Consider the following 23,629-nt stretch of genomic DNA (forward strand, 5'->3'; position numbering starts at 1 on the left):
CACTTGTGAGATAGTAAAATGGGGAAGCAGAATAATATATAGGATTCTTTTAAAGCTAGTTTTGAATTTCTGAATTCCATTAAGGGTCTTGGGGACTCCCCTCAGGGGTTCCTGGACCAAACTTTGAGAACTGTTGCTTTATAATAATGTTTATTTTTGGTTTGTTTGTTTTTTTGAAGGAGAATTATTTAAATTGATTTGTAAGAGATTTGATAGTGTAGATCTTAAATTCCTTTTGTATTTTCAGGTGACTTACTGAGTAACCTGTTGCAGAGTCCTAGTTCAGCCAAACTGTTGAATCAGCCAATCCCTATCCTCGATGCGGACAGTGAGTATATCTGTTCCCTGGCCTTGGAGTGCCTGGCCCATCTCTTCAGTTGGATTCCTCTGTCTGCCAGCATCACCCCGTCCCTTCTTACCACCATCTTCCACTTTGCGCGCTTTGGCTGTGACGTCCGGGCCAGAAAGATGGCATCAGTTAACGGCAACAGCCAGAACTGTGTGTTGGGTCAGGAGCGCGGCCGGCTTGGGGTCCTGGCCATGTCCTGCATCAATGAACTCATGTCCAAGAACTGTGTGCCTATGGAGTTTGAGGAGTATTTACTGCGTATGTTCCAGCAGACTTTCTACCTCCTGCAGAAAATCACCAAGGATAACAATGCCCACACGGTGAAGAGCAGGCTAGAAGAACTGGATGAGAGGTAATAAAAACAGGTGTGAAGTTGGCAGTGCCCTGAGAAAGGGCCTTGACTAGTGATCAGAGTATTCTGCATGGTGTCTTTAATCCTCTTGGGTTTCAAAGTTCGGGGCTTCTGGTGAGGAACAGAAAGGTAGGTGCGTGCCAATAAGTCTAAGCTTAGCTGGAAGGGCTAGGGTGGTGAAGGGAAATGATGTGAGTGTGAAAAGTGATTGTGAATTGTGTAGGTTTGTTGTCTTTTTCCCCATCCGTCTCCTGTCCTCCCTTCCCCCCGTCTCCCCCCTTCTTCCACACTATTTGCCTGCAGGTCTGAGGTGTTGCAGGAACTGAGACTGCTGCTCATGCGTAGCCAAGAACAGGAGAGGAGGTCCGTGGAGGTACAGGAGTTACAATCACCCTTTTTCACTTGGTGTGGCTTGTCCGTTTTTACTGTTTGACTTTTCCCAAGTGAACATCAGGCAGTGTACAGGAATGTTACTATGTTGTAAGCTTCACACAGATGGCAAGTGTTCATGAAAACAAAGGAGAGCTGTAACGGGCTAACGTGCACACACCTGTGTGTGTGTGTGTTCTTGTCCTTTTGAATGGAGCTTTAAATTACCTACCTTTTCTTTCTGAAGTGCTCTAAAAGATGCCTCCCTCACAGTACCTACTCTGGGGCATGGTCTCATTTGTTTGTCTTGTAGATGACGTCATTCATCCGTCTCACAGCTTCCACGAATGCGATGTTACTGCAGGGCAAAAACAAGAGGGGACATTGAAACCTCTGTTAACACGTCATGTTGACTCTTCCGACACTTCCAAGCAGACAAATTATGTTGAATTAGTAAATATGTATAGATTGCCTGGCAGCCAAAGTTAATATTCTAATCAATTTTCCTTGGCTTGTTTTCTGTTATTAAGCTATATAGAGTTAATCCATTTCTGTTTCCTTAGAATGAATAACAATATAAAGTGCCTAAAGTTAAGATGGTTTTAGTGCTTTTTAAATTTAGCAATTTTAGTAAGTTTTTCTAAAGTTAAAAAATTGGTATATAAGATTATTTTTGTTTGCTTCATTGTAAGCAAGCTTTGTGTAAAATTTTCTCTGTAGAATAACAAAAAGCTCATAATCAGGTGTGATAGTATGTTTTGCTTTTTATCATTTGGTAGTAGCTTTGTATATAATTCAAAGGCATCAGTATTCAAACACAATTTTATATTTTTTCTAGCTTGGGCTAAGAAAGGTTGTATTTTCATTATGTTAAAAAGAAAATCTCACTGCTTGTACCAAGCGTCAAGTGTCAACTGTTTTGATTTTTACTTGTAGCATAGTGTTTGCTGCGGCTCACCTTCGGGTGGCGTGGAAGTGTTGTTGTGGATTATCTGCACTGATTTTGTTACGTGTAACTTTTATGCTCTCGGTTTTATATTTTAATTCTATGCTTCCTATTGCCCTGTGACAGCTGAGAGGTGCCTGGAAGCAGAAAGGTGACATAAACGATAGTGTGTGCTTGCTTCCTGGCTCTCGGGTCCCCCCACCGCTAATTCTAAACAGCTAAGTCCATTCTCAGTTGTTGAGGAGCGACTTAACCAGCTTCTTTGCTTTTCTTCTCCACCACTGCCTTTTTTCTAACTTTCCACTGCTCATTAGCGCCTGTACCAGAAGGTGGGCAAGGGAAAGAAAATGAGGTGAAATAAAATCTGTAGCTACTGAACAGCCTTGTTTGTATTCTTTAAAAAATTGAGTTGGAGATTAAAATAAAATTGAGATTGTGTGATATTTTACCCATGACTTCTCTTTATTCTTTTATGGGTGGTAGGGAATTGAGTGCATCTTTCTAAAGAGGGGTAAACGGATTGGCGAATTTGAAAATCCATCTAAAAATATAATGTAATAAGCAGAGTGAGGAATGAGGAGTTCCTGCTCATTTAGTATTGGTGACTTAAAGGCATCAGAGAGAAGTGTCTTTTTACGTTTCTATTTCTAAAAAAGTTAATTTCAGTGCCTTACTGTTTTTCAAGTATTTGGCCCCAAGATCCTTATCACATAAATCACTGTTATTTTAGCTGCAAAGAAGTTTACATGTGTGTGGAGGTCAGACCATTGGGCCGCCCGCAGGGCGATAGGTCCCAAGAACAAACAACATGAGACATTTTATTTATGGTCTAATTTTGCTCCTCTGAATTAGTCATCTCCCCCCCCCCCCCCTTATTATGCCATATATCTGTGCTTTAAAAATGGTTGTTTTTGCAGTTAGGAGCTTCGGAATTGGTTTTAACCATTATTTAATTTTTGGCTAGGGCCTATTATGTCTGTATCTTTTTTTTTTTTTTTTTTTGGTCTTTGAGGTGTGATTTATGGAGATATGTCCATCTCATTTTCTAGTCACCTTTTGGTATTTAGGGGCTTCAAATGACAGTTTCTGAAATGTGAGAGTGATGAAGTGCTGTGTATTTAATAACAGAGTCTCTTATCCTTGCAGCCGGGACCCACACTCTTCTGTGAGATGACTGGGGATTCACTGTGATGTGAAAAGAGAGCACTGAGTTGAGAGTGGATGGTAGTTCCCTTCTGCCATGAGCTGGCTGAGTGACCTTGGGCCGATGACTTTATCTCTCTGGGCCTCTCTGTAAAATGAAGCATCAGATTAATTGTTCCAAGGCTTTTCCAGCTCTGACAGCCTTCTTCCCTTATTTTTGAAATCACTTTGGAGTGGATTGGGATGTGCTGTGTTTAATTACCACCGGGAGCTAATTAAACACGGGGCAGGCTTGAATATGTCTTACCTGGATGCCATGCTTTTTGTATAGCTTTGCTTTGTTTTTTAGTGTGCGTGTGTGTGTGTGTATAGCACATTCATTTTAATATTTTGGCCTCCTGGCAAAGAAAACCAGCCTTCCAGACCTGCTGCATTGAAATGGCACACATGATTTGCCCATTGACTTTTGGTACCATTTCTTCCCACTTTAATTGTGCCATACCACTAATGAATTAGAAAATATAAGAGCACTAGTTTATAAGATGCCTTTGTAGATGGTATTTGAGGATTAAAGTTGCTTTTCTGCTATGTTTCAGGTGGTAATGGGATGAAAGGTTGCCTGACCTGTAGGTAATTGTCACAGGCCTTTATATTTTTAACTGAAATCTGTATAGTTCTTTACTGAAAGATATTTGGACTGAATTTGAGTTTTCTTCTAAGGAGGCGGCTGTGTGTCTTACTGTCACCTTTTGTCTTCTTGTCGTACTTAGCTACATCGAGAAGTTTACTGACTTTCTGCGGCTCTTTGTGAGTGTTCACCTAAGAAGAATCGAGTCCTACTCCCAGTTTCCTGTGGTGGAGTTTTTGACACTTTTGTTTAAGTACACATTTCATCAGGTAATGCACCAGAACTGCCCATCCCTTCCTCCCCAAAGTCTACTTTGTTATTTTCAGGAGAAAGAACTACTTTGTTTCCCAAACATTGTATAGGGCTTATTATGTGAAGATTAACACATTTATCCTTCATAGCAACCCTGTGAGGTAGGCATTATTATTATCATCTCCATTTTACAGATAAATACACCGAGGCACAGAGAACTTGCTCAGGATCATACAGTAAGCGATGGAGCCAGGATTTGAACTCATACAGTCTGTGCTGTCTTAACAACTATGATGCTGGAGAAGTAAAATATAGAAAAACTGAAATTAGGGCCTTCAGTTTTATAACTGTCATTTAAACTTCCCACAAAGAGATTATAAAAAGGGAAGCTCTCAAGAATTAAGTTTTGGTGGATCCAATTCCCCACTCCCCAACAAATTTTCAGGAGCTAGGCATATAATCCTCAAAGTTCATCCTTCCTTGCATTGAATTTACATTTTAGTGACCCAGTCTTTTTTTATTTGTATATATTTTAACAGCTTTACTGAGGTAAGATGTTTGTACTACTAAGTCCACCCATTGTAATTGTGCAGTTTGCTGGTGGTCGCTCAGTTTACGAACTTGTGCAGTCATTGCCGCCGTCCAGTTGTAGACATTTCATTCATACCCTATCCCTTGTGCCCATTTGTGTTTTAAAATCAGCCTTTTATTGAAATACAACAGAAATACAACACACCTACAGAAAAGTGCATAAATCATACACGCACGGCTTGATGCATTTTTCCAAAATGAACAAGCCATGTAACCACCATTTAAGTCAAGAAATGACACATTACGAGCACCCCCCAGAAGTTCTCTCCTGTCCCTTCCCAATTACTTCCCTCTCATTTTCCCCCAGAAGTAACCCTAGTCCTGACTTCAATATCCCAGGTTAGTTTCGCCTGTTTTAGAACTTCTCTAAATGGAAACATACAAGGTTTATTTGTTTTGTCTGGCTTTTCTTCATTTAGTATTATGTTTGTGAAATTCATCTGTGCTGTTTGGCAGTAGTTTGTTGTTTTTCATTGCTTTATAGTAAGTCGTTATCTGGAAATCTTTTCCACTGCTGATTTGGGCTGCTCTCAGTTTTGGGGACCAGGAATCATGTTGCAGTGAGCATATTTGCACACAGTTTTTGGTGTACATATGTAGCTCTTTCTGTTGGTATTTACTAGGGACGAAATTGCCAGTGAGGGCATTTGATTTTGTAAGGAGACTTACCTGGTTGTTTAAATCACCAATGTTGTAACTTAATGAGGCTAGAGGAGAGGCAAGGGTCTAGGCTGGGAGGGGTGTGTGTGTGAAGGGGGACTTGGAGCAAGGATCTAGTGTATGAGCCAGCCTTTCTCCGGAGGCACTTGGTGCATAAGTCAGAGCACCTCCTGGCAAGGGCGAACCTTCTTGGGAACAGGGAAGGGTGCAGGTGGAGGAGGACGGCCACAGTCTGACGGAGGGGCAGTGAGTGCAGAGCCCCAGGAGGCGGTGATGAGATGTGGGAGCGTGAGGCTGGGGAGAGAAAGAGGCATCAGCGGTGGGAAAGTTTTGAGATGGGTACAGAGAAATTTTAAAGGGAACAGGAAAAATGGAGGATTTGACAGATACTTAGGGTAAGTGTAGCAGACATAAAAGAGAAAAAGGGAGCCGGTGCTGACATCAGAAAGGAGGGGTCTGTCTTGAGAAAATGGAATGAAAATGTCTTGCATTTTTTTCTTCCTACGAAAAAAGGGTTCTTTTAGCATATCTGGTATAGAAGAAAGCTAAAAAAATGTGTTAAAGTGTGCATGTCTTAGGACTACTGCTTTGGATTTGGAAAAGTTTTGTGTTGACCTCAGGTTATTTCTGTTAGGTCTGTGTCCTAGGGAAAGTTTCTTGAATTTCATTTAATTTCAGGTTCCTCACCTAAGGGAGAGAGACTGCAGTGGGCATCTTCAGGGTCTTTCCCAGTGTTCATTCTGATTCTTTCACTAGAATCCTACATGTTAGTTTTCCATTGAACTGAAAGCGGTAGTTTTATATACTTACGTATACTGGGAAAAGAAATAGATGTGGTAATAAAGCAAACCACAAGCTTCTTTCTTCCTCCTTTACCTGCAGGTCTCTGTCAGCCGAGCTCCCTTCTGCCTTCCTGGCCTCCTGTGTGAGGACCTTTCTTTCTGGTGCAGGCCCTTGGACTGTGGTGTCCTTTGGTGCAGACAGAGGCAGATTCTGAGCATTGGGCAGAGGGGCAGGAACCTGGGAGCTGCTATGTGCAGTTGTAGGGTGGGCAGCCCTTCGCCGGAGAGGCAGAGTGGAGAAGAGATGGCAGGCCACGCTCTAGGATCAGAAACTGTTAGTAGGAGAGTGTTTTGAGATAAGATTTAAGAATTAGAAATTAAGTGCTCTCTAGAGAAAGCTTTAAGTTCTCATGTACTCATAGTGAGAACTTGCTTTATCACAGTTTACCGTGTTTTGTTGTGTATAATGTGCACTTGTTGCCCGAATTTGTGAGGGAAAAATAAGGATGTGCATTATACATGGGTGTAACGGTATAATAATCTGTGAATAATGTGCACAAAACCATGCGTGCGCATCGTACCCGGGAAGTGCGTTATACACGGCAAAATATGGTAAAGTGGGGAAATATGTTTCTCCTCTTGTCTAGAGGGTTATTATATGTGTACTCAATATTTTTGTGTTTTGTTTCTAAATTTCATAAAAAGTTTAGTACTGGTAAATATTTTGAAAGAATAGTAATAAGATAAAAATAGTATCAGAATCTTTCGTTTACCAGTTTGTCTCTTCTCTTTCTTTTCCTACGTTGTTTCTTTCGCCTGAGTGTCTTCCTGCAGTGCCTCCAGCCACTAGTGGTCGCCAGGTGTTTGCCTCCGCCATCACTTTCCTGCTTGTTGAGGCCCTGGGGTGTCTGTATAAGCTTGTGATTACTGTCTTCCTGCTCCTTCTGTTACTGCAACGTTACCAATTCTCGGTCTTGCATTTTTCATTTTGCTCCTTCTTCCTAAAACTCTCGGAGATAGTGTGGCATGGGGGGTGGGGGAGGGCTCTGGCCCAGAGTCTTACGATCCACATTCTACTTGTGTTTCTCTTCCTTATCTTGTCACCTGGAGTGGGTGACTTCTGAGCCTTGGCGTCTTTATCTGTAAATGGGAAGAAGAAAAATAACATCTATCCATTTTCCAGGACTATTGTGAAGATCATATAGGCCAGTGCAAATGACAACTAACCCCTGCAAGCCACTTGGGGATAAGACTGGTGTCATTAGTTTCTTAAAGAAACTCGTCAGGATTTTTAGTGATTAATCATCATTGGATCTATAAGTAAATCTTACTACAGGTACATTTTTAAAATGGGTCTGTGAGAGCTCCGCAGAGTTGGATGATTTCACAGTGCAGTTAGCCTATCGTTATGACCTCAACCGTCTGTACACACAGCAGCTGTCAAAGGTCAGGTTGTGGGCAGTACACAAGGTCTCCCAGTGGGGCCTGCACGTGAGGATGTGGATGGCAGTGTCGCAGGTCCTACAGAGGGTTATCTTCCTCCCCTTTTTTCCGGCCTTGAGACACACAGTAAATCTTCAGTTCAAAGGCATGTATAATTATAAAGTACTTTGACATAGCCAAAAACCCCTGGATTTATGTGTGGAGGGGGCTGGTGAGTATTTTCAAACCAAGGAAGGAGAACTGGGTGACTGACTTGAGGGAAGCTCAGCAAGCCAAAGCCAGGGCCAGACTACATGCCCTGGCTGTGCACGTCAAGTGCCTGCCCACCAGCTCCCCGTCTTACTCCCACACGGCTTGTCAGTTCTTTTTCCTGCTCATTTAATGTCATGTCATGCACATCCTGGGTTCTGTGAAGTATGAAGTGGAGACAGGAAGTGTCTTTTTCTTTTCTGAGGATGGCCCTGTCAGTGGTCCTGATTGAACTGCAGCCATCTCGTTCCAGGGCCACCCACAGGGGTTGTGAGCCTGGAGTCTGCTGTTTTTTAAGTTACACTTTTCTGCTTTAGGCTCATCCAGGTACTGAACTCCCACTGCATGCTACCACCCAATATTAGTTACTTCTTGAGCAAATTCCATATATGCCCATGTAAACTTCTGGGTTTTCTTGTGGATCAGAAATGGAAGGAAAGCTGATCCAGTATGATGGTGTTATTATTTCTTCCCACGCCTGATCCTGCTACTACTTACGTGGTTCAATCAAGCAATCACAAGTGAAACTAGAGTCCTCGTAGATAGCAAGTATTTGAGTGCATGTGTAAGGGATTGGGGGACCACAAGTTAAAACTAAATATGTATGAGAAAGACTAGATATTGGATAGTAAAATGCCTGCATTTTGTATGAAAAAGAAGCTCAGAGCTCTTGAGAGAGTCAGTGCGGTCACGCCAGTGGTCCGGCACTACGATCCTGCAGAGACTTTCTGTCCTCTCCTCACTTTGTCCTGTCGACACTGGGTTAGAGGTTGCTGTGAGCCTGATGGACACTCCTACTTTTGCAGATAATGCCTGAGAGTCGGACTTAACAAGCTCGTTTTCAATCTGTTATATGGGAAGATTGCAAATGGTCTTTCCTAATGTTCAAGTGTGTAAACTTGGCACCTTTGGAGCCACTGAAACTTATTTTCAGTTTTGTGATAGTATGTAGTGGGAAGAGCATTTGATGGGGGTAAAGCGACGTGCTCCTTCCCCTGACCTTGAATAAATCATATCTCTGGTTCTCAGTTGCTTTCTCTCTGAAACAGGAATGAATTGGAGGATCTCTAAGAGTCTTCCCCACCACAGTCTCAGATTTTAATGTAGGTGTTCGCTTGGCTTATTTTGTAACTCAGTTTGTCCCATGTGGTGTCTCCCCAGTGATGTGTTCCATGCTGCCCTCGTCTTGTTAGGCTCAACATGTTCCAATTGTGAAGACCCACTAAAAGACACCAGTGTGGTTGCCAGGAAGTTGAGGGAATCTAGGCTTATGGTGTAACATTCTGGAAATAGTAAACTGGTAGGTGTGCTTCTAAGGAGTATTTGCATTAAGTAATTTCATTATCTGGATTTCTTTTGCACCATAGCCTACTCATGAAGGTTACTTCTCTTGTTTGGATATCTGGACACTCTTTTTGGACTATCTGACGAGTAAAATTAAAAGTCGTCTGGGAGACAAAGAAGCAGTTCTCAACAGGTAAACCCCAGAAATGTTGATATCTAGAAACAGACACTTTTGCCATTTGTTTTTTATGGCCTAAAAGGTCAGCCATGCAGCCAGAGCTCTTTGGTGAAACTGAGTCACATAAGCTGTTTAGGTAGCAATGCCACGGAATATTTTCTTCTCCTTTCTTCCCCTTAATATCTCATTTTCTGAAAATGTTTTTTCTGATAAAAAAAAGTAACATGTATTGTTAATTTTTTAGGTGTGATAATTCTCTTTGTTATTTTCTTTTTAATAGCACTGCTGAAGTATTTTATTAGATGAAACAATATGACATCTAGGGTTTGCCTTAAAATAATCCCCTGGGAATAGAGGGGGGCCTGGGTTGGCCATGTGTTGATAATCGATGTTGAACTTAGTTGGTAGGAACTTGGGGTTCATTATATTCTTACTCCTTTTGTGTTTGAAAATTTCCTAAATAAGGTAATAAATACTTGCCATGAAAAAGGTATTTATTTTAGAAACCAGGAATAGAAAAATATAAAGAAGATAAGTTATCCCTAATTCCAAATCCAGAAATAGGTGATTACTTTTATATATATTTTTATTGTATTTTTTGAAAATAGAAAATAGGGTAATATTTCCCCCCACGTCCCTTAAGCTCATTTTTCTTTCTTACGGGCAGAAAGTGTTTCCTGCACACTATGGTCATTATTTCATTTCAGAAATGAGACAATAAGCTGATGTCCCTAGAATGCCTGGCACATTGTATGCGCTCAGGACATGGCATCGGTGGTTGGTGGTGGAGATCACGAACACCCCTTCCCCCTGAACTGTGCCAAAAGGAGGTGGTGAGGAGAATCCCTGCCTGGGAAGAGGTTGGGTAGAACCTCTAAAGCCCTTTCCATTGCTGAGGGTTTATGAACTTTAAAAATTATAAACAGAATACTTGCATTTCAAGTTTAAACATTTGTAGTTTTGTTCCTAGATATTATTTTTGTGATTGCAAAATAGCTTCCAAGTTGCTCTGGTGCCAGGTGTAGTATATTCATGTATCAGAAACCTTATTACACAACAGTAGGTCCTGGTTTTGGTGAATTTGCCAACTGTAAGTAATTGTGTTATTGAATGAGATTCTTCAAAGGAAAGGTACTTCTGCCAAATTCTCCTTCTTGGATGCCCAACCACTTCATCTTTTGGTCCTGGGACTGTGCCTAATTTTGCTCTATTTAGTGGTAGATAGTCTTTCATATCTCTCAGACTCGTTGGAAGAGTAAACTGGAGACATTAATAAACTGCAGGTGCTTTTTAAAGCACAGTACAAATGTGTGGAAAATACGGTTTCATTGAGAAAATCTACACTAGCAGATTATTAAATACACACTGCAGATTGTTGTACTAATGGAAGGACCAGTGTTGGCAGAATTTAAATTCTTTTTCTGCTTCATGGTAATAGAGTTACCTTTGGTCAGGTCATATGCTGACCACATTTCCTCTTGAAAAATTAGCGTGTTAATACTTGTCTTGAAGGGTGGTTAGGCTTCCATAAGATCATGCATGCAAAATACCTGGCCCAGCTCCTAGCGTGCATTAGACACGCAGCACGTGGTCACAGTGACGACCCCAACAGTGATAATATTGTGGAGTTAAGTGACAGGGCCCCTGGACAGCGTAAAGGCTTTTAGCCTCCCTGCTGATGCTGACCTGTCTGCCCAGCTGCCTTCTGATACCACCTGAGAGTTGTCAGTGGTTCTGGCTGACCACTTTTAACACTGGGGCTTTTTCTCATTGATCATTTGATTATCATCCTAAAATGAGGCTTTCAAATTTTTCATGACTTTTTAAAAAAATACACTTATAACACTTTTATGCCTTTAAAGAATAAAAATACCCAAACCCCAGACCTCCAGGGCTGGTCTGCGGTTTGTGCCATTAAAGAGTGACTATCGTCTGAAGGCCCGCTTGTCTTACCAGACACCCCTCAGTGGTCCAGGGTGGGGGACTGCCCTGGAATTGTGTGTAAGGCAGTCCACGGACCGCACAAAGAAAATAGTTGAACTTTAACTGATGCATTTTATCTTTCCTCTTCTACACTATACATTTATACGAGTGTGTTCTCAAAAGTTTTTAAATGAAAGTTTTGAAAGTTGGGCAGCCACTGTTCTAGGTTGTGAAAGACCCCATTGTACCAGAGTGCGCTGTTTTGCAGAAGCGGCCGATACTGGTAATTACCACATTCATTTTATCTAGAACTTATAAATTTAATCAAATGTTTTTCATCTGATAAAATATATCTGAAAGGAGTTGGGGTGCTTTTGGAATCACTTGTGGTTTGAGCCAGAATTTCAGAAGCAGCCGATCTTGCAGGAAGTAGTCAAGAATGTTTTCTCAGTGTCTTAAGTGGGAAGTGAAGGTGTGGTTAAGTCACAGAGGCAGCACTGAGTTCCTGTCCCCTGTGGTTTAAAGGTTTTGCATCATTCATCACAACAGTGTGGTAGACATTGGTAGGCTACCAAGTTAGAAGCACAAATGTCCATGGATTTATTTGTGGTCTTAGGAGCTTGGAAACTGGAGCTGTGCGTGTTTCTTGCTCAGTAAGAATGCTCAAGAGCTTCTTGATCAGAGCTGGTGGGTACTTTAGAGCAGAAGCCCCCAACCTCTGGGCCACTACCCACTGTGGGTCCAGGCCCGTTAGGAACGGGGTGCACAGCAGGAGGTGAGCTTGCATGTTACTGGCTAGAATCATCCCGCCTGCTCTGTGGAATCATCTCTCCTGCTCCCTCCTGGTCTGTGGGAAAGTTGCCTTCCCTGCACCTGGTCCCTGGTGCCAAAAGGTTGGGGACTGCTGCTTTAGAGGACTTGACCCCCAGTGTTAGTGTCTGTGGCGTACCCAGCCGAGTAGGGTCGCTGACTGGGCTCTGTGTTCAGACTTGCCGTTTTGAGATGGTGAGGGAAGACCTGAGTTTCTGTCTCCTTTTCCTCGTGTGTGCTTTGTGGGTGGTTGTACCTAGCTGGTAAGTTGTTGAGAAAATTAAATGAACCAGCATGTGTAAAGTGCCTTTGTTGACAGTAAGTGTTGTCAGTATGTGTTGGTTTTCTTCCCTTTTCTCTCTCTCTCACTCTTTTCTTTATGCTTGTCAATGTGAAAGGAGCCACCCGTGTAGAAACTTACTTTTACAGGAAGATGAGGAAACCTGAAGTGGGTTAAGCAACCTAAGTTATTGAGTCATGACTTGTGAACCCCGTTGTCATGAGAACATGGACAGGAGCTGGCGACAGACCAGCCAGGGATTGCGGGTGACATTAGATTGGATTGTAAACAGAAGTAGGTGAGCGTGAGAAAAATGGCTGCCCTTTTCTTCCGGAGCGGGTTTTCTGCTTTAATAAAGTGGAAGTGCCATTATGACAGCTGACTTTTGGTACAGTTAATAGAATGTGTTAATCAAGGCTCCAGGAGCTTTCTAGCTTCTGCCAAGAGAAGTCCATGCTGTTGACTTCCTCAGAGGGCGAGTGACAGGGGTCTTGGTTATTTACTTCCTTACAGAGAAGAACAAGCTGTCGAGTGTTATGCTTCAGTCCTTTGTAGTTCTCTGATGTGGAGTTTTGTCTCTTCGTCGCCTCCGTGTTTACTTTGTCTTCGTTCATTTGCTCTTTCATTCCTCATATATTGACTGAGCTGCTACTAGGTAGCTGCCTTAACAATGAGAATTTTGTTTAACTTCAGAAGAAGTTGGGATGCTTCTGGGATTACATCTGTGGCTTGAGCCATACAAGTCTGTAGGTTTACCTCTATTTTATATTTCAACGTTGAAGCTGTAAGTTTTCATCTGAGCAATGCTCTAGCTTTATCCACCAGATTTTAGTGTGTTCTATTTTTCTTTTCTTCGTTTAGAGTATTTTTATATTTCTCTTGAGATTTCTTCTTTAATTTCCAAATATTTGGAGATTTTCCATTTATCTTGTTATTGTTTTCTAGCTTATATTATCTGCAAGCATAGTTTCTGTGATTTCAGGTCTTTTCAATTTGTTAAGGTTTGTTTGTTTTATTAACTAGTTTTCTTGGTGATTGTTCACTGTGTCCTTGACAACAGCGTGCATGGTACTGCTGTTGTGAGAAGTGATTTATGCATGTCAGGTCAGGTCGGCTGATTGTGTTCTGCGTGTTGTCTTTATCTTGCTTATTCTGTCAGTTACCGAGAATAATTGTGGATTTGTCTGTCTCTTTTCAGTTCTATCACTTTGTGCTTCCTTTGAGACTATGTTAGTTGCACACACATTTACTTTTCTTTTCCAATGCATCTACTGAGTGACTGGGTCTCATTGTATGAGGTTTTTTAGTGGTTGCTCTGGTATTGCAGTATGTATACCCCATATGGCATACTTCACTTCAACTGTAATGTAGAAATCTCAGCATCATACAGGTCCTTTTACTTTCCCTTCTTTATAGTGAGGTTGTCATATGTTTAACATCTGTGTACGTTGAAAACGTCATCGGATAATGCTCAGCTTTTGCTTTCATTCATCGTATTTTAAAGATCTTAACAGGAGATACAGTCTATTGTATCTCCCCAGACATTTGCCAGTTCTCTTGCTTTCCCTTCGTTCTTGAATTTCCAGGTTCCTTTCTCTTATTATCATTACCTTCTGTATTAATCAGCTTTGTCTGCCGTAACAAAATACTATCGGCTGAGTGGCTTAAACAACAGAACTTTATTTTCTCACAGTTTTGGAGACAGGAATCATAGATCAGGGTGCTGGCAGATGCATTTGCTGGTGAGGACCCTCCTCCTGGCTTGCAGATACTGTCTGCTCTCTCTGTCCTCGCACGGCCTTTCTTCTGTGCTTGCACAGGGAGAGAGGGGGCATGCGTGTTCTCTCTTGTCATTTCCTCTTCATATAAGGGCAGCAGTCCTATTGGATTGCAGTCCCACCCTTAGGACTCTACTTAACTTTTACTGCCTTTCTATAGGTCTTATATTCAAATACCTTCAGAGTCTTTAAATTTCCTTTTAGTTCAATAAGACAATTTACAGATGACAGATTTTATTTGTCCTCTAGTCTGAAGTGGATTTTCTTCCTAGCAAAATTCTGAAGTCACACTTTGGGTTAGGGGTTCAACATAAAAATTTTTAATGGACACAATTCAGTTCAAAACACCTTCCATCTGAAGAACCGCATGGAGGATGGGTATAATACCTGCTTTAAAAGTCCAGCATGGATGCGATTGCGAGGTTGGCATTTTCTGATTGTTTTTCCCTTGATAAATGGTCAGTGTCGTCTCATTCTTTGAATGTTGACTGATATTTTGGGTCCTTTTACCTGTGTGTTCTACTAGCCTTAGGCATGTTTTCCATCTCCGCAGTCACCTTGTGGTCAGAGATGGGTGCTGAATCTATAGACATCAGAAGGGGGAGAGGTTGGATGAAAGCAGCTTTCCCAGGGGCCCCACCCAATGACTTCTTTTAGTACGGCCTTGACCAGACCCCTCTGCAAGTGAGGCTAGGACATGCAGTCTTCCAGATGGCTTCAGTGCCAGCGCTCCTTCCCTTACTCAGGAGGGAAGGAAGGGAGGAGTGGGCAGTGGGTAGGCAACCAGAGTCTGCCCCATCTGTGTGTGCCCCCCCGACTCGCACCAAACCCTTCGGGAGGTGAGTTGCCTGAGTGAGCTTCGGGCTGGTTCCAAGAAGGCTTCAATTTTCTAAGTGATTTTTTTTTTTCAACCTAAGTTGCAGTTAGTGACTCTGGTTGCTGAGGGTTTTAGGTCTAATTTAGGGTTATCCTCTGCTGACAAAGTCTTTAAATTCTGTTTCAGCTCAACAAGGCAGTTTACAGATCACAGATTTTTATCTGTCCTCTGGTCTGAAGTGGATTTTTTTTGTTGTTGTTGTTGTTAGCAAAATTGTGAAAATGTTTTGGTTCGTCATAACAAATTATAGCGTGAAATTTATGTAACTTTAGGAATTTATGTCCTGAGCAAATGACAAATGTAAGCTCCAGGCTTAAGTGTTTGATCTTACTTTTCTCTGAAGTGTACTGAACTGGGATTTTGATTTTCTTGGCCATTTTTCCCACAGATATTGCCTATTTTACTGGTGATTTTCTCTGCCAGTATTCCTTCCTGGGCCATGCTGAGTTGCCAGTCTAATCTAGGTTAAGTCATTTATAAACACTGAGGGGACGGATTGCTAGGGGGAAGGCTGGGCAGCATGTCTGCCTCTAGTGAGTAAATGAGCTCCTGTGCCCACCAAACTCTGAAGTGTGGCAGTTCAGGAGGATTTTTAAGTGGTGTTTAGTTTCTCTCTGTAGAGTCTCATCACATGAGTTGTGTAACTTTTTTTTTTTTTTTAATTTATTTTCAGAGCAAAGGGAAGGGAGGGAGAAAGAGGGACAGAAACATTGATGTGGGAGAGAAACACTGATACGTTGCCTCATGCACGTGCCCCTGCCAGGGACTGGACCTGCAACCCAGGCATGTGCCCTGACCAGGAATTGAACTAGCCACCTTTTGCTTTGCAGACGACTCCCAGTCAATGAGCCACACCAGTCAGGGCTGGTTGTGTAACTCTTAGACTAAATGGACTGTATTTGATCTCGGCACTGTTGAGCTGCCAGCTTTGGTTATCGTGTTGCCCTACTACTGCCCTAGACAGACTGATCAGTTTATTAGGCACCTGTCAGGAAAACAGAAACTACACTTAATTATTTTAAGAATTCAATCTGGGAAGTAAATCAAATGATTTTAGAGGGCTGGAAAAGCAAAAGGGTGACACTGAGATAACAGATGATAACTGTAGGTCTAGGGCTACAAAGGAAAGGTTGGGATTACTAAAAACTAGAGCATCAGAGGGCTGGGCCCCAGGCAGCTAAGCTCTCACATCTCTGAGGACAGAACCACCCCGCTGTCACAGGAGCTCCAGCGGGGCCTGTGGCACTCGGACTCAGTCTTTTGAGGAGAGGGAATGACCTGGCTGCTGCTGGCATGCCTGGGAGTGCATGGTGAGGCTGGTTCTGGGAGTGTGGAAGCTGGAAACTGGAACCAGTTGCTACTGCCAGGTGACTGTTGTTGGGGCGACACTGCTGGGACAACCACCCACAGGGAGGATGGAGTCCCTTCCCGCCGCCTTCCTGTCTCCCTCCTGCAACCCTGTTGACAGAGCCTAACGGGCCAAGGACAGATGTGCTTTGCACAGCGTCAGCTCCAGCATCACAGCCCTGAGAGTAAATTGGCACTGCGAGCTGAATAAGCAGCCTGGATGGCTTGGTTTATGGGTGGGAGCGATCCCTGAACTTCCTGGGAGACACTTCAGGACAGGCAAGCATTTATTTAGTCAGCAGCAGGGTTTGTTCTTGAAAATTAGCGGTTTGGTGGCCCTTGTGTTAGCAACTGTTGCGTGTGAGTTGGTGTCTTCTGAGTTGAGTTCTCATCACCTGTGAGCAATATCCAAGCCTCGGGCTCCAAGAGTCTCTGTGAGAAGTTAGTCTTAGACATAGATCAAAGCGCCAGGGTTTCCCCAGGCTTTTTTACATTCCTTCATTTAGGTTATAAGTGTTGTTAAAACTGACTGAAAGAGAAGGTTTGGGGCAGTGGGTGGAGCAGGCTCAAAGCCCATTGGTGGTTTATGTATGGAGAAACGGAATGTTGCGTTAGGGAGCGCTGGGTCCAAATCAGCTAGTTGTCAACTGTAGTTTTCTCATCAGAAAAACACCATTAATACCACTTACCTTGCATAGTTGTTAAAAAAATCATTGAATTAATTCATATTTAATATATATAGTACTTATAATCCCCAGGGCAACCACTGAGAAAATAACCCAAAAACATATGGTAAAAGAAATGACAAGGCATTTAAAATGTACACTAGATAGCTACTTAACACAAAGTGGAGGCATTGAGGAATGAAAGGTATGACATAGAGAAAATAAATAGCAAAATGGCAGAAGTCCTTCCTTATCAGTAATTAATTACATTAAATGTCAAGGATTAACTTCTAGTTAAAAACCAGAAATCAGCAGAATGGATTAAAAAACCGTGGTCCCACTACATGTTGTCTACAAGAGACTCACTTCAGTTTCAAAGACACAGATAGGTTGAAATTAAAGGAATAGGAAAAGATACTCCATGCAAACAATAACACAAAGAGGTCTGGGTTAGCTGTACTAATATCAGACGAAATATACTTAAAGGCAAAAATTACTCCAGAGACAAAGAAGGACATTATATAATGATACAGGGGTCAGTCCATCAAGAAGGTGCCAGAACATAGTTAAACAAAGGTATATCCCTGCCACTGTTCCATTCTCACACACACACTGGCCCACCCATAGACTAAGTTTGGTTTAGGTGCTCCTTTTGTGTGTGGTAACTCAGTACACGGGTATGATTCTTTTCACAGCGCAGGAAGCCTCTTTGAAATCCTAGGCTAAAAGTTTGCTTTCACCTGATGTTGAATGTCTCCCTGCCGTGTAGGTACGAAGATGCCCTGGTCCTCTTGCTCACAGAGGTGTTGAATCGAATCCAGTTCAGATACAACCAGGCCCAGCTGGAGGAGTTAGACGACGAGACCCTGGATGACGATGTAAGCAGCACTCCCTAGTGGGCCTTCAGTCCCTGTCGTGTTGCGGTGTGAAGCAAAGTGGAGACTGGAACCCATCAGCCCTCTGCTCTGGAGACTCTTTAAGCCAGAGTAGTCTTACTGGTTTGAGTTGTTCATTTGAAATTCATATCCTGCCAGTCTCTTTGGGTTTATTAACTGTAAACAAAGCTTTACAGGCATTTTTACCAGTATGGACTAGAGATGTAAGTACGTGTGTACAGTGAAAAGTGGTTTAATAAGAACTCTATGTCCCTCTGTCTGACGCCCTTATCTCCACTTCCCACTCTGGCAACAAGTAGAAGTTGGGTGCCAGTGGAAATACTTAAAGCGATACTAAAATGATAAAGCTAGAATGAAAGGAAATTTCTTTTGCGCACACTTTGTAAACTGATATGTCTTAAAATAAATTCCGAATTTATTGATGCTGATGTGCCCGCATTGGTAAGGAAAATGTCTATAAGGACACAGCTCTAGCGTTCTCTTTTACTCTGTTTCTTTAAATTGATTTTAGAGAGAGAGAGGAAGGGAGAAACCTTGTTTTGTTGTTTCACATATTTTTGCATTCATTGGTTGTTTCTTGGATGTGCCCTGACTGGGGAATCAAGCCAGCAACCTGTGGGTATCAGGGCGACGCTTTAACCAACTGAACTACCCAGCCAGGGTCCCAGTGTTGTTTTTTCTTAACCACCATGTACTTCAGAATTTTCAAGTCACTGGCGTGGCATTGAGGGTAACCATGTTTGGGTCAGAAAGTACCCTGTACTTGGAACTAGATGGCCTGGATTTGAATCTCTGTGGCCTTGGGCATGAAGGAGACGGCGATCTGGGCATTGAATTTCTCTGAGCCTTAGTTTTCTCACCTCCCAAAAGGAGGATGGTATGTCTGTGTTGATAGTTACATGAGGGTAACACATGAGGAAGGACTGCTACATGCCAGGCGCCTGCTAGCTGCTTGCTAAACTTTAGCATCACTTCTTGTTAACTGTGTGATTTAGGCCAGCCCTTCTTATATTTTAACATGGATAGGAATTCACTAGCACAGGTGTTAAACAGATTGGATTTAGGAGGTTTGGGTGGGAGCCACAGCATTTGCATTTCTGACAAGTCCCCAGGAGCTGCCTGTCTGTAGACCATTCTTCAAGTGGCACTGATTTGGTCAGTTACAGAAAATGGCCCTGGATGGTCTCGGAAGGCATGAGTGACCGGTTCCTGTAGCTGCGACGATGTAAGGGGGGCTGGAGCATTTCCCAAGGGTTTTTCTATCTATGTTTCTATGACTGTTGGGGGAAAAGTAGGTCATTTGGCATGGATCATCTGCTTTCTTATGAAGAAGCTTTTAATGACATTAATTTATTGGATTTAAAAATATATATCTAGCTTGGCCTTTTTAAAGTTCCAATTAACCTGGTTCCCTCATTTGCCATTTCTTCAAACTGGTGTGTTGAAGAGTGGACTTGAGGCTGAGGACAGATGGGCAGGGAGAATGATGAGACTGCCTGTTTGGAGAGCTGACCCTTCTGTGTTTTCCCTGCAGCAGCAGACGGAGTGGCAGCGGTACTTACGCCAGAGCTTGGAGGTAGTGGCCAAAGTGATGGAGCTCCTTCCCACACACGCCTTCTCAACACTGGTAACTCACCATTCGGAGGGGGATGAGGAGCCTAATGATTTCCCGGCCCACATAGTAGGAGTAGCAAGGCTTTTTTACTCTCTGGTACTATAAAATATATATGTATATATTCTAAACAGAATTACTACTGTAACCGACCCTCAAATTGATCAAATGTAAATATTTTCCCAAAATATTTTAGATTCAACTTTTGGAAGCCCTGTTTTTCTTTCCTGAACTCTTGTTGTATGTAATAGCAACTTTACTAATGCCTTCATCAGTAGCTCAAAAGTGGCCAGGCCAAATAGAAGATTTAATTATATGAATAACATTGCTGAAAAGCTAGCCATTGTAAAGCTCACTCTTGGCAAATTGCTGGCACTCTTTGTCTGTATTTACATGCTAGAATCTTTAGTCATAGGACTGATTTCATTGACTAAGTGGTACTTGTTTTTTGAGGAGATTTCATTAAGCTTATCTCTTCTTCAAAGGCAAGATAATTTATCGGGGTCAGCTTTGCATTGCACAGCTCAGCTGTGTTTTGGGTTCTCTTGTGGAGTGTGCCATTTTATCGTTTACTGTTCTTAGGGAATCTGTCCCATTAAAGTTTTATCTTTATCTTAATGGGGAATTACCAAGTTAGAAAGAAGATCCAGCCCTGGTTATGAGGGTCCCGTCTGCTCAATGAGTAAGGGAAAGCGAGTTCCAAATATGGCCTGTCTTTTCACGTTGCCACATACCTTAATAAAGGCACATCTGTGCCTCTCGAGGATGGGGTTTGCCTTGGATTTGAAGGGAGGCAGCCCTGTTTCACAACTCTAAAAGGGTCAGATCAGTTTGGGGCTTGATGTCCTCTTCTAGGAACATAACAATCATATCAAGCATCTACTGCTTTGTTTAAAAAAAGTATCAAACTGTGATGTTGTTTTCTTTTTTAGTCCAAATATTGATTGGTGGTTTCAGTTGTAGAAATTGTTGGGGGTGGGGACACTGAAGGAAGCCATCTTTTCTTAGTGGCACGTAAAGGTTCCCAGAGGAAAGTTTTTACCCCCTCCCCCCCATAGGTACTTATACTGTTTTAATGGTAAAATGCTGTTAAAAGTCACATTTATGGAGTTTTTTAATCATTGTTTCTTTGTTTTCAGTTCCCAGTTCTTCAGGACAATTTAGACGTTTATCTGGGGTTACAGCAGTTTGTAGTTACTTCGGGGTCAGGTAAACTGGTTTTATTTTCTAATTTATCAGCCTGTAAGAAAATGGACTAATATTTAATTACTGCGTTCTTTGCTGTCAGAGCTTGGTTTCTCCACTGCCACTTCCCTGCTGCTCTATCTCCCCCCACATCTAAACAGGAAGAAACCGTGATGGGAAGGAGCGTGGGGGAGGTGAAAGATGAGGCTATGAGTATATTCCAGAGAGGTGTTTCAGTGGGGGGCGGAGGGGGGATAATTTGGTAAAAGTGGGGGGATAAAAGGTAGAGCTTTTAAAAACCCTAGCAATAAGAATGCCTTTATGTCCTTTATTTATTTAGTTAGTTAATTAGTTCATGTCTTTTATTAACCCAAATACAATGACTTGTCCTTCTGGTTTGTTGAGGCAATAGATTAGACAGCATTTGCCACAATAATGTCTGTCGAAGTGGCCGTACAGTCTCTGGCACCACATTCATCTGTGGGTCACTCCCGACCAAGGCGACGGGTTTTGCCCTTCGCATCCACTTCGTGGTATTTCAGGACAGCCAGCTTCACCGTCCTTCACTTAGGCTTCTTCTTCACTCACGCTTACGCCGCCCTGGCGAGCGGTGTAAGGCTTCCTTCTTTCCTTAGCGTTACCGCGAAGTCTCGACACGGGACAGAGAGCCGGCTCCTTCCGATGCTGCCGTCAGACACAGTGCCTGCCGCCAGCGGCTGGCCGGCCAGGGTCAGTCTTAGCTGATCAGGAGGGGTTCCTTCCTCATCTAGGGTCTCCGCCTTTACAGTTTCTGTTGTACCTGAGGGTTCAACCTTGAGACTGATGGACTTCCCATAAGGCAGGGGTGTCAAACTCATTTTCACAGGGGGCCACATTAGCTTTGTGGTTGCCTTCAAAGGGCCGAATGAAATTTCAACTCCTGACAGTTAAGGAGTAGTTACATTTATACAGTCCTAAAATTACATTCGGCCCTTGGAAGGCAACCGTGAGGCTGACGTGGCCCCCGGTGAAAATGAGTTTGACACCCCTGCCATAAGGGTTGTCAGGAAAATTTGCATCTTGGCAGCAATTTCACCACAGACGGCAGATTAGAAAGGAAGTTTGTGTCCTTTAAACCATCAGGTGTGCTAGAAAAAACAACCATGGGCTTTGCTGTGATGTGCTCTTTCTTCTTAGAATCCAGTAGGACATAAGAGCAACTCCAAGCAAGCAGACGCAAAGTGGAGCAGGCAATAGCTAGTAAATGTTAGTGTTCCTGCTATGAGTGGCCCGAGGGTGCCTCTGGTCAAAGCTAGTTTGGAAAGGCTCTGGGCTGCCATCTACAGGTTTCACCTCCTGGGGGTTTAGGGTTAGCTTTTTGTTGTTGTTGTTGTTATTGTGTTAATAGTAATGATAATAACCTCCATTTGTGGAACACTCATTACATACCAGGCATTATATTATTTGCTTGTTATTCTATTTAATTCTCTCACGCCCTGTGAGGTGTAAAGCATTAATATTAGTAACTCCTGTTTTACAAAGAAGGGAATTGATGTTCAGAGATGTTAATTTACAGAAAGCTTCCTAGTGCTACTCCCTGGATGGTATAATGGGGAATTATAAAAAGTCGAATTAACTAAAATCTGGCATTCATTGTATCAGCCCAAAACGGCAGACATTTAATATTGTACTTGCAAATACACCTGTGTCCCCCACCCTCCCATCTTCTATAGGTATTTTACAGGGTTTTCCTTACAGGAGTTATGCCTGGCCCTGGCCTGTGGTGCCCTTTGTTGTGTCGGCCTGGCACAGAGCTGCCCAAGGTGTAGCCCAGCTTCTGGATGAACTTGTTATTCATGGCAGAGCTTCCCTGGGAAGCTCCTTATGAGACTGTCCTCCTTGGTGGCCGTGATGGCTTGTTTCCATGGCTATATTAGCTTCTAAATACTTCACTGGGCCCCAGGAGGTTGATGGGACTTGGCACGTTCCAAGCATAGGCCCTGGTTTTGTAGATAGGGTGAGGGCAGCTTATACAGAACTTCTAAAAAGACCACTTTTCAAAGCAGACATGCCTGTAAAACATGCTGTTAATATTAATGAAAATCATTCGACTGTATACGTTTGCTGCAGATTTTTCCATAGTCCATTTTTTGGGAAAAACTGTGCCCTGGTGGTCTCCCCTGGAATGTATTCAGTGCCCTAAAGACATTATTCTTGATCTTAAGAAAAACGAGCATGTGTTCCTTCGCACTCAAAAATTGCTCCCTGAGTTTCCTTTTTAGCGCTGTAGCTGACTTTACACTCCAGTGAGTTTGTCTTCTGGTGAAAATCTGCAGTGATTCTTAAATTGGTTTTCTGAGACACAGCTGATAACTTAGAGCTTCTTATCCAGTGATAATGTGATTTATTTTTTTCTAAATAAAATGTCCTATACCTGCTCTCATTGAAGCCCATTTACCGGCAGATTTCACAGTGCATTTGGTTTGGCTCTTCCAGATCATATTGTATCCGCAGCCTGGTCCATAGTGCATAATCCAATGACAAAACCTCTTACGCCAGAGAAATCGTTAACTTATTGTTTTAAAATGAGCTCTTTTATCCATGATGAAGCATTCCCCCATTCCTAGGCAGCTCAAAAGCCAAGTTTCCAGTGCAAGGCTATTAAAAAGTGGAACTCTGAGTGCATTCTGTCTCTGGTTCCTGTGGACATTCACCCTCTCAAATAGCCTCCATGCTGTATTAGTCGGCCTTACTGCCTCGCAGCGGAAACCATGTTATCCTTTCTTTGAGGAGGATGGCCCACCTCTGTGATTCACATTTCTCCACCCAGCCTTTAATTCTGGGGTGTCCTCTGGAGTGTGTGTGGGTGAGAGTCTCACACACACTCTGCTACTGGTCTTCCTGCTTCCACTTCCTCGGCAAGATCCACCGCAGAGCGCAGTGCTGCTGCGTGCCAGTTGCCGTGCGCGCTCTCGCCCCCGAGGTGCCTCGTGCTCACTGTCTGTCTTTCCCACCGGGTGTGTTTTGAGAAATCCCCTCTGGTGATTGTGC

At 42.8% G+C, this 23,629-nt stretch overlaps 1 protein-coding gene and 1 pseudogene across 2 annotated transcripts in view; one reads left to right on the forward strand and one right to left on the reverse strand.

The window, feature by feature from the left end:
• The window catches only part of XPO6 (exportin 6), a 119,133-nt gene that overhangs the window by 61,419 nt on the left and 34,085 nt on the right, over window positions 1–23,629 (forward strand). The window contains exons 7-12 of one of the 2 annotated variants that reach the window (XM_024560549.3): window positions 248–701; window positions 3,930–4,056; window positions 9,132–9,241; window positions 17,676–17,784; window positions 19,337–19,429; window positions 20,554–20,623. In XM_024560549.3, the coding sequence (XP_024416317.2) occupies window positions 248–701; window positions 3,930–4,056; window positions 9,132–9,241; window positions 17,676–17,784; window positions 19,337–19,429; window positions 20,554–20,623 (963 nt within the window). The remainder of the gene's footprint in view (window positions 1–247; window positions 702–3,929; window positions 4,057–9,131; window positions 9,242–17,675; window positions 17,785–19,336; window positions 19,430–20,553; window positions 20,624–23,629) is intronic. The other variant, XM_024560550.3, reaches the window with a different exon arrangement.
• On the reverse strand, window positions 20,635–21,456 carry LOC128779661 (ubiquitin-ribosomal protein eS31 fusion protein-like; annotated as a pseudogene).

Source organism: Desmodus rotundus, chromosome 1 (assembly GCF_022682495.2).
Source record: "Desmodus rotundus isolate HL8 chromosome 1, HLdesRot8A.1, whole genome shotgun sequence".
Lineage (NCBI taxonomy): Eukaryota > Metazoa > Chordata > Mammalia > Chiroptera > Phyllostomidae > Desmodus > Desmodus rotundus.